The 12,002-nt window shown below is 32.5% G+C and overlaps 1 protein-coding gene across 1 annotated transcript; it reads left to right on the forward strand.

Moving 5' to 3' along the window:
* The first annotated feature begins 9,048 nt into the window (after positions 1-9,048).
* LOC130802531 (uncharacterized) lies at positions 9,049-10,274 on the forward strand. Its single transcript, XM_057666544.1, has 3 exons — positions 9,049-9,182; positions 9,264-9,566; positions 9,647-10,274. The coding sequence occupies exons 1-3, from the start codon at positions 9,049-9,051 to the stop codon at positions 9,741-9,743; spliced, it is 534 nt and encodes a 177-aa protein (XP_057522527.1). The 3' UTR covers positions 9,744-10,274.
* The last annotated feature ends 1,728 nt before the right edge of the window (positions 10,275-12,002 follow it).

A 12,002-nucleotide genomic window follows, 5' to 3' on the forward strand; every position in this document is an offset into this window, starting at 1 on the left:
TTCATTACTATCTAAAAGAAGGAACATGCAATAATGTGAAGTTGTTGGAACCCCAAGCCAACTTGTTTCTTGAATATTTTACTTTATTTTCAAGTCGTTTTGTATAAGCAACGCCGAGTAAAAATTATAGGATATTTAGAAAATTAATTCACTTTGTTATTCCTATTAATATTAAAATGGGAACCAAAATTTTCGTAAAAGTATAACGTTGGTTGATTTTGAATTCCTAGCTAACAATATTATAGGAAGTCAGTTACGATTGACTGATGAATTACTAAGAGCTCGTTAATATATGAGATCCTTGTTTTCTGAGGGCTCTATGCAGTTGGACATCTTGAGTGGCATAGAATTAACCCTGTTATACACGTAAGGTGTTCAGTTGTATAAAGCATACATGTTAGATTGATTAAAGGGTATTAAAATATACTTCTTTCATTTTTTCATTATTCTAAAAAATATTTGAATTTTAGAGTTTATCTTTGACTATGAATTCTTATCATCAATATGAAAAAAACTTATGTAATATTTTGATTGTTTCGTCTCAATATATGTTTTACAAATAAATTTTTTATGATTTAGTTTATGTTAATTAAGATTTAATTTAATTACTTGTTTTAAGCCCTAAATATGCGTAAAAAAATAAAATAAGCACGTCCTAGTAACTATTGTGCAAGTTTTAAGCCACAAAACTTTGTAAAAAAGATATAATAATAAATACGATTTGAAAAATTATTATGTATTTTTAATCTGTATGATCCTTATTTGTTACTATTTCATTTACACGTTGCTTATCATGTTAGATGTTGACGTATGATGCAAAGGTTGTTTGATTCCCTCTTTTATTGAACAAGGGATGGGTGTTCCTAAACAAACTTGTCTTTGTTTTTAAAGTCTTCCAAGATCTGGATTTTGACCATATCTTTCAGACAATTGTTGTCTTCTTGGTTTAATTTCCGTATCACTTTGACAAGAAAAAGAAAAAACTCTGTATATCATATTTTGAATTGAAGAAAATGGAAATATATATATTTTTAAATCTTTAATTTGCCAAAATTGTATATGGAGAGTTTCTTTGGACCTATGTTTTTAAAATATTGACAAATGTGCGTGTGGTGAAAATAATTTGAAAAATAATTAATTTCTAGTAAAGTCGTTTTCGTAGACATCGACTTAACATCTGTTGAGGCGGGAAAAGTGGGTTTTAAGATCAAATGGTCAAAGTCGTTGTCAAGAACATGACTGTCTGAGGACAGCGATCTTAACCTAATTTTTTTTTTCCTTACAACGTCTTTTCTGTACTAATGTGTATTTGATTAATTCTTTAAGGTTGTTTGGAAGACCCTATGTTTTTGTTGAGTAACATTGGACTTAGACACCCAAACTAATATAAAAGGAGAGAAATTAAGTTACATATCATGGGAAAGAGAGCAATGCCCTATATTAGATTGCCTAATAAAACATAAGGGTGGTTTTGTGGATGTTCAATATGTTTGATTGCAATGGGCACCAAAAAATTGGGGTTTTAATATTAATTTACGTAGTATATGTTAAGTGTTTAAAGATATAAAGTTATTAAAAATAATATAATTTTTAAAAATTACACATGGCCTTTGAAAACGATGCTATATTAGAGATCAACAAAATCGAGAGTTAAAGACTTGGGTGAAACAAATTACACTATCAATGATATCGATGTTTTTAGGAGATAATAATGCAATAAAATAACAAAAAAATTTAACGAGGTTCACCCAACTTAGGCTATGTCCTCTGGTGTATAGTATCTTTTATATTATCAAAGGAGTTTAAAGAACTCTCAAATATGATTACAATAGAGAAAAGATTAAGCTAGTGTTTGGCATAGGGTATTTTGTGGATTATATGTTTGGTTGAACAAATGAGCTCCTTATTTATAGGGGAGATCATATTAAGTAACATTTAATACATTAAAGCTATGAATAAATGACAATAAAACAGCCCTAAGTACTTGAAGAGTCAAAAACAACATCCTAGGAGCGTCAGAAGATCCGCTCGACCAAAGCAGAGGCTCACTCGATCGAGCGGGCTACAGCAAGCTACTGGAAGTATTTTGTTTGTTCGCTCGACCCACCCAGGAGCTCGCTCAGTCCGAGCGGCCTGGTCGAGCGACCTTCATGGTGCATTTTGACAGCCTTGCTCGACTAAGTATAGTAGAGCATCTTTTCCACTTCATTAAGCCTCATAACTCCCATGATTAAGTCATACACATTAATTTCTTTATTCCTTCAAGAATTATTCCATCACATTCAACACATATTAAGTTACTCACTTAAAACACCCATTAACTTATTCCATTGGATTCCATCCCATGAGTTCACACATGAACACACAATCGATTAGTACACTCAAGTCATCATAAATCTCAACAGCCTTTAAAAAATTTATCAAATTTTACTCCCTCCTATAAAACATAAAATTTCATTAATTTAAATAGACCTATCAACATTCATTTGCGTATTATTAGCGAATGGATGTCGATATTTTTAGAAAAGATCACTTGCTTTTATCAAGATATATACATTTAATTTGACCTTTTTGGTACTTTGGGGGACCATAATGCTTGAAAACGAATTTTATCAAGCTTAGAAATTGATAACAAGTGGGGTGCCATTTAGTCCTTTGCATTGATTTCACAAGTCACACTACATTCAGATTCAGATATTAAATAATGATAAATTTGAATGAATTTTGTTATATCATTTTCATGTTAATGACTCCAATAAAACCCAAAAGCTGCAAACCTTCTTAAAATTTGTTATCCTTTTATTTTCTGTTTAAATTAAACTTTGGCTAAAGAGATATATGACCATAAAATTGTAATTTTCCTAGCAAAATTAAATTATACTCCAATTTTCATCACAATGCATAGAAAACTTTCGTCAAAATAATAAATCAACTATGACTTATTGGCTCATAATAATCTTTAAGCGTTGGAGTAAGCTTCTCATTACAATCCAAAGTATGTTTTTCATTTAAAAATATAAAAAAATATTGGAAAAATTATTTCGAATAATTTAACCTTTAGTCGATTTTCCTACAATAATCCCAACTATTAATTAACCATAAATAATCTAAACTATTAAGTCATACCCAAAAATGTTATTGTGCATATTATGACTTGTTTTTATAGGTAAACTAATAAAAAAATAATAATAATAAAATAAAATAACAAAAATATTATAAAAAAAATTAGAATACCCTTTCCTCCTTCACGCACTGCCATGCCATCCTTCCTCCCTACTCAATAACACCGTACCCTCCCCTCATCTTCATCACCTTCATTTTAATTTTCATCATCTTTATCACCCAAACAAAGGTGGTGTAGATGAGTGGTTGTAGATGGCTTTGGTGGTGGTGGTGGCCGGTGGGTAAAGGCTGTTGAGTTGGTGGCTGTTGGGGAGGGGATGTGGTGGTGCGCAGGTTTGGAGGGGCAAGGAGCTAGATGGGTGGAGTGGTGGAGGTTGGGAGGGGCATGGATATGGCCTATGGGTAATTAATTTTTTTTTCTTTTAGTTTTTTTAATTTAATTTTTTTTTTCTGATTTTATTTTAATATATTTTTTTATTCAAAATTACCTGTAGAAAAATCCCTAAAAGTTTGGATTATTCATAGTTAATTAATAGTTAAAATTATTGTAGAAAAATCAAATAAAAGTTAGAATATTCTGAGTAATTATAAGAAAGTTATTACTATAGTATGAAATATTATATTATGATTTACTCAATATTACATAAATTATTTTTCTCAAATTTTTCAATTAAATATTAAAAACCAAACGATTAGATTTTCACTATTATCTTAGCTCTAGTACTTGAGCAAAATTAAAACTTTAGTAATGGCAATAAAAGGGCACTTACTTTATTCAAAATCTATGCTTTTTTTTTTTTGATTTAATAAGTATGTTATTTAAATTGCCCTTTTTGGTGTTTGGGGAGTTAGAAGACACTTATATTTAACCCAACAAGCTAACAACTAACAATATCAAACAACCATGTGAATCATATTCCAACTACAAACATTCATGCACAAAGAGAGAGGGTATAATTCTGCCACCACAAGCTATTAAAGAAACCAAATATTACTCGTCTTTCAGTTTGTTACTGAAATATATATATATATATATATATATATATATATATATATATATATATATATATATATATATATATATATATATATATATATATATATATATTATAAACATTAATATTTCCTCTGTTTCACTATATTTTTACATTTAACTTTTTGTGCTATTTAATGTATTATTTTGATCATTTATATATTAAATTATGCACATCATCTAAAAGTTATAAAATATTAATTAATATTATGAAATTATGCAATTAAACGATTCAAATAAAATGTCATTTGACTATATTTTTTTTATAAATTAGCCACAATATATAAAATAAACTTGAATAACAATAAATATTATTAATAACCGTAATATATTAATCATGTCAAAATGGAGAAAATATGACTTTCAGTTTTAAACTAGCCAAAAGAAAGATCAAATAAAAAAAATAAAAAGGAAAAAATGAGAAGAGAAAGATGCAAAGTTGCAATGTAGAGCACCTGATACCTGCATAGCCTAGCCACTCAAAAACACTACTACTTCCACTCTCTCCACTTTCCATTACTTTTACGCGGCAATTCGCCTGTGACAATCTATTTTTTGTAAATCATATTATCCGTGTCTTTTTTAAAACAAACAAGACCAGACTATCTAAATCTCCAGACTAGATCATTTTGTTTTATAACGGTCAAGTTAGTCTAGTCAAGTCTACGGTTTTTTAGTTCATTTTTTTTCCAGTTTAATATGTTTATTCACTATTAAAAAACATGGAGCTTTTAGACGCTTCATTTTAGACACTTGAGCAATCATCTAAAAAAAGGAGTCTTTAGACGCTTAATTTTCGACGGTTTAAAGAGTTAGAAATTAGTTCATTAAAAGCGTCAAAAAAAATTAAAAAAAAAGAAAAACAGGTGTAATACAAATTGAAATCCCGCTTATTCTAAAACCCAATTCAAAAATCCCGCTCTATTGTATTCATTCCAAAATCCCGCATTTTCTAAACTCTAACCCATGTTCTTCTTTAGGGATGCAGGCGGGGCGGGTCTAATAGGAGACCCGCCCCATCCTCGTCCCATCGGGGTGGGGATGAGTCCCGGTTTGATGGGTCATGGGCGGGTACGGGTATAAAATTCATACCTACCGCGGGGATGGGGATGGAGATGGGGATGAGAATAGGAATTGGTTTTAGGTGATACCCCCAGAGATGGGGATGGGGATGCGAAATGGAATTGGTTAGTGATGAAATTATTCTGAATTGATTTACTTTGGATGATTTTGAGTTGATGTTGAAATATTTTTGTTTTAGACATGTATTTTTGTTTGAGACTTTGGTTATACGTTTGTTTGAGACTTTGGATGGGTGGTGGGGCGGGGATGGCTTTAGGTACAAACCCATCGAGGCGGGGACGGGAAAAAAATTATACCCGCCGCGGGGAAGGGGACGGAGATGGGTATTGCATTAACAAATGGGGATGGGGATAGGAATTCCAATATCCGCCCACCCGCCCCGTTTGCATCCCTATCTTCTTCAGCCACACCGTACCCTACCGGCCGTTCTTCTTCTTTAGCGACCCCTAACCCCTGTTCTTCTTCTTCTTCTTCAGAACATATCATCACCGGCCGGCCACACTGAAGCAGGTGGGACGATTTGAGCTTGTTGTATTATGGACGATTGTTCTTCATCCCGCATTTTGTGTTGTATTTTGGACGATTGTTCTTCATCCTTCATTGTTGGCCATTGTTCTTCATCCTCTCACGAAATCAGTTGTTGTCCCCCAAATCAGTGTGGACGATTTGGGCTTCAAAACGGTGTTGTATTTTGGACGAAATCAATTGTTCTTCATCCGGCAGCATTGATTATCTTCCAAATCAGTTAGGTATGGTGTTGTATTTTGGTTTTTTATTTTATGTTTTTTATTTTTTTTTTTTTGTTTTTTAATCTCTGTAAATATGTAGAAATTATGTTATTATTGATGAAATCATGTGACAATTTCTGCATCATAATTTCGTTTTGTTTCTTTTTGTTTCTTCAGAATTTCGTTTTTACCTTTTTGTTTCGTTTCTTGTGAATTTCTTGTAGCAGAATTTCTTTTTTTTTTTTTTTTGTTATTTCTGACTTTTTTTTTTCATTTTCTTTCTTGTAATTTTCTGTACCAGGTGTGAAATTGTGTTAAGGCCTTATACTTTTCTTGTAAATTTCTTGTAAATTATTGATTTTTTGTGTTAGGGCTTTCTATTTTAAGTGGAGTTTGTTTTTGATATTGTGATGTTTTAAATTGTGGGGTTTTCATGGAAAAAATTAATTCATATGTTTATAGTTTGATTCTTTATGTTTATAGGTTTTGAGGTTCTTTCTTCAAATTTATGTGATGTATTAAATTGTGGTAGTCTATGCTTGCACTTATAGTTTGATTCTTCATGATAATAGTATTTGGGGTTCATGTTTTTGTGCTTCAAAGTCTATATCTTTATGGGTTGTACTCAATTATGCAATGATGTAATTGAGATTGACTTGTTGGAGGGTGGTGATCTTTTGGTCGAAAATGAATAGATTTGAAAATATTAAACAAAGGACAATAGATATATAATTCTAATAGATTTGAAAATATTAAACAAAATGAAAATTGGTTAGAGTGATTATTCATCGATATGTTAGTTGTATGCATATGGAATTTTTTTAATCTTACTATTATATAATATGCATAGGATGTCTCAATATATTGATAAGAGTTGGATAAATAAACCAAGAAATACAAAAGCTTATATGAAGGGGGTTAGTGACTTTATGGAATTTGCAAAGAAAGGGACACAAAATGGTTTCATTAGATGCCCTTGTTGCAAGTGTCAAATTGATAGAAAAAAAATCTTACCACTAGAGGATGTTGAAAGACACATTTTGTTTAAAAGGTTCTTAAAGAATACAAGGATTGGATATTTCATGGACCTATGACTGTTGGTCTGTTGCCGAGAATGTGTGTAATCAAAAAGGATTCCATTTATAGCTTCCAATGAATTAGAAAACTTAGGTCAAGATGATATATCGGGGTTACTTCGAGATGCTTTTGGGTCAAATATTTTAGGTGACCCTGAGTTTGGTAGTGAACATAATGATGAGGGGTTAGCTAATGAGACAATAGAGGAACCTAAATTTCAATGTGAATCTGATGAATTTCCTACATAACAACCTGATGTGAACTCTTCTTTTGAAGAAGTCAAATTTAGCAAGCTTTATGAAGCTTCAAATGAACCTCTTTATGAAGGTTGTACTTCCTTTTCAAAGCTATCATTCATCTTGCACCTTTTTCACCTTAAGTGCTTGTTCAAGTGGCCGGATAAATCATTCTCAATGTTGATTGATCTTTTACTTGATGCATTTCCACAAATGAAAATTTTTCCTTCTTCATACTACCATGCAAAGAAATTTATCATAGATTTAAGTTTGGGATATGAAAAAATCCATGCGTGCCCTAATGATTGCACATTAATTTGAAGTGAGATGGCGGGGAAGGATTCTTGCCCTAAATGTTCTTGCTCAAGATGGAAGAGTGAAACAGATAAGGGTAAGGCTCCAGCAAAGGTGATGAGATATTTTCCTTTGATTCCTAGATTACGAAGGATGTATATGTCATCTAAGATATCTAAGGATATGAGATGGCATGATGAATGTAGACATGACGATGGAGTTCTTAGACACTCGGCTGATGGACAAACGTGGAAGGAATTTAATGTCCGATATCCAGGGTTTTCCAATGATCCTCGTAGTGTTAGACTTGGTCTTGCTAGTGATTGGTTCAATCCTTATCGTCTAATGAACACAACCTATAGTACATGGCCAATAATTTTAATTCCCTATAACTTACCTACATGGTTGTGTATGAAGCCATCTTCATTTATTTTGTCGATGCTCATTCCTGGCAAGGAAGGGCCAGGGAATAATATTGACATTTATATGCGTCCTTTGATACATGAATTGAAATTGTTGTGGAAAGGCGTCAATGTTTTTGATTCGTACACTAATGTGAATTTCAAACTTCAAGCAGCTTTAATGTGGACAATTAACGACTTTCCAGCTTACGCCATGTTATCGGCATGGAGTACTAAGGGTTATAATGCTTGTCCAGAGTGTAATTACTCAACACCCTCTACTCGAGTCGGAAATAAAATATGTTTCGTAGGACATCGTAAATGGTTACCTAGGGATCATCCTTTTAGATTTCAAACTAGTTTGTTTGATGGGACTAAAGAACATGGTAGTGCTCCTTCACCTATGACTGGCTCTGACGTTTTAAGAGAGCAACAAACTTTAGAGCATGAGTATGGGAAAATTCAAAAGTCATGTAAAAGACGAAAACGACAGTCCATAAGTGATATTGATGTCAATGATCCTAAGATTCTTTGGACTAAGAGGAGTATATTTTTTGACCTTCCTTATTGGGAGCATAATATTCTTCTACACAACTTAGATGTCATGCATATAGAGAAAAATGTGTGTGATAATCTACTTGGAACTTTGATGAACATGGATGGAAAATGTAAAGATGATGAATTTGCTCGCATGTTTTTTGAAAATAGAAACGTGAAGCCACATTTTTGGCTACAGCGTCATAGTGACAATGAATTCATCATGCCACTCGCCCCATATTGTATGACTGGGGTAGGTAAAGAGTCATTTCTACATGTTTTGGAAAGTATTAAATTTCCTGATGGATATGGCTCAAACCTTTCAAGATGTGTGAACTTGAAAAACAAGAAGCTTATGAATCTTTAGAGTCATGACAACCACATATTAATGCAAGATATCCTTCCAATAGCATTGAAATCATCTCAAGCCTCCACAGTTATTGATCTTGTTGATGATCTATCATCATTTTTTAAGTCCCTTTGTGCAAAGGAAATCCATGCTAATTATCTTGATGCTTTACAATCCAAGATAATAGATGTCTTGTGTTGAATGGAGATTGAATTTCCTTCCTCCGTTTTTCACTATCATGGTTCATTTGTTAATTCACCTTGTCAAGGAGGTAAAGCTCGGAGGACCTGTTCATTATAGATGGATGTATCCAATTGAAAGGTATACATAATTTGACATTGCACTCCTGCCTCTTTTTAAAACTTATTACTTTTATTAATAACAATAAATTCTTTTTTATAGGTACTTAGCCCATCTCAAAACATTTTTGAGAAATAGAGCTCAACCAGAAGGTTCTATTGCCGAGGCTTATATTCTTGAGGAAATAATTACCTTTTGCTCTAGATATTTAGAAGGCGTAGAAACAATCTTCAATCGACCACGTCGCAACAATGATGATAATGAAAATGGATCTAGTTATTTGTTCAATGCTTGTGGTCGGCCAGTTGGGGAGGTGAAAGTGATTAATTTGAACCATAAGAGCAAGATGCAAATACATCGTTATGTGCTAACAAAATTTCAAGAGTTACTTCAACCATTTGAAAGGTAAGTGCTTAACTTAGGTATCATATTATTGAACTCATTTGAACTATTTTAACACATATATTACTTTTATTTAATCGCAGAGAATTCTTATCTCAGAAGCAAAGGGAAAATCATAGAAATACTGTTGCTAATGATTTGGTGATTAAATGGAAGTTAGAGGATTTTCCAGATGGTTAAAGTTGCAAATACCGATTACGAAATTTTATCAACTAAATGCAAATGTTTATACTTTTTATTGATTCATCCACTTGAACAATATATTTTACGTAGGTACCAAATATCGATGAGGCCGATCCCGAAGGAAGATTGTTGATAGCATTGGCTTGTGGTCCAAGTCCATATGCTAAAAGAATGAAGGGTCATATGATTGATGGTTTCAAGTTCAAGACATTTGCTAGTGAAAGAACTCGTAAAACTCAAAATAGTGGTGTCATGGTGGAAGCCGATGGAAATAAGAACTATTGAAGATTAATAGATATACTCGAAATTGACTACCTTGGATCCTATAAACTCGTGGTGTATTGTTGTGATTGGATAGACATAGTAACTGGGATAGAATACATTGGTTCTAGAACTCGATTGAGCTTCTCAAAGTTTATTCACACGGGCCGATTTCTAACGGATGAGCCGTTTATTATTTCTAGTCAAGAAACACAAGTTTTTTATGTTAAAGATAAATCAAAAAATGGTTGGAATTATGTAGTTGAACTAAGCCTAGAGACTTGTTTGAAGTTTGATGAAATCAACTATTCATGTGTTTTTTTAGATACGATAATCTATTTGATCTCTCTTAGTGGTTGCTCTCCTATGTTATTTTTATTTGATCTTGTTTATATATTTTTACTTTGCTTTTAATTTAATTCCTTGTCTAATTTTAATTTATAATTATGACACATTCTCATCTTTTCGTTGTCACTACAGGTTTTATCATTGTGAAATCATGACCATTCCAAGTAAATCTACAAAGATCGATGCTGAAAATTATGTTCAAATTAAACAAGAGGCTAATGCAAAACAAGCTCATAATACTAATTTCAGACCTTTTCAACCCAAAAAGTCCATTGCTACTCCAACACAAGATATCTCTACTAGATTGGTACCTACAGTTACCAAGAAACATAATCCCAAAGCTTTAATTCTTGATAAGAGGTCTATATCTCGAACCTTCAAGACCTCAACTAATACTCCAGCATAAGATCCCGCTACTAGCTTGGTACCTACAGTTACCAAGAAACATGATCCCAAAGCTTTACCTCTTGATAAGAGGTTTATGTCTCGAACCTTCAAAACCTCAACTAATGCTCCAGCACAAGATCCCGCTACTAGCTTGATACCTACAGTTACCAAGAAACATGATCCCAAAGAGCAAGATGAGCCTTCAAAGAGCAAGGATGTTGTTGAAGAGACATGTAAGGGAAATGAAGATCCCAAAGAGAAAGATGAGCCTTCAAAGGAAATGGAGATAAAACTTCCTAGGAGAAGAAAACAAGTGTGGAAGCCAAGGGGTAATGTTCATTGGAAAGAAAATATAGATGTAGATGCAGATGAGGTTGTCCAAGTAGAAAGTATACATACTTGAATCATCATAATATGCATATTTGATACAAATTGTGTATTTATTATTAATTGTTTTTTTGATTGAGCAGAGATAACAGAGAATGAGCCTCCCAAATTAGGAATAATCGAGGGGACTATAGTTGCTAAGCATGTTTGGTGCTTACCATCAGGAAGAAGGATCATTGTTCATTTTAATGAATATGATCAACCAATTAGAAGGGGGGGACTTGTACTTGTTCATTTTCTGTCTGAATTGTCAAAAAATGGAACCTTTTGTCCACTTGGAGCACAAAATTGGAAGCGTGTTGATGATCATTACAAGCAAAGGATCATTAAAACAGTTTGGGTATGCATTAAACATTCTTTATTATTATAATTTGATATTACTATTCTCACCATATGCTTATTTGACAAAGGAGATTCTCACCATATGTATAGGATAAATTTGTGTTACCTGATACAAAAGAGTTTCGTCGAATGATATTGTCACATATAAATATGAAGTGGAAGCATTACAAGTGGGAGCTTCAAAGGGACTATTATCAGCCTAATGTGACAAAGCAGAATATAATTGAGAATATGCCTAAAAATGTGATAAAAGAGCAGTGGATTAGCTTGGTTTCTTGCTGGACCTCAAAAAAGTTCAAGGAATTTGTACATAGTGTATTATAACAAATTTAACATAAATTTGAGTTTTATATTCACCAAGTTACAAACTAATAATTTAACATTGATAGAAATTATCAACACTGGGAAACAGAGCTCGTAAAATGCATAATCATGTACATACTACAGGGTCAAAGAGTTATGCTCAATGGAAAACTGAATTTGTAAGTATGAGTACAATTATTGTTATTGCTTATAATGAGACAATTGCAT

Source organism: Amaranthus tricolor, chromosome 16 (genome assembly GCF_026212465.1).
Source record: "Amaranthus tricolor cultivar Red isolate AtriRed21 chromosome 16, ASM2621246v1, whole genome shotgun sequence".
NCBI lineage: Eukaryota > Viridiplantae > Streptophyta > Magnoliopsida > Caryophyllales > Amaranthaceae > Amaranthus > Amaranthus tricolor.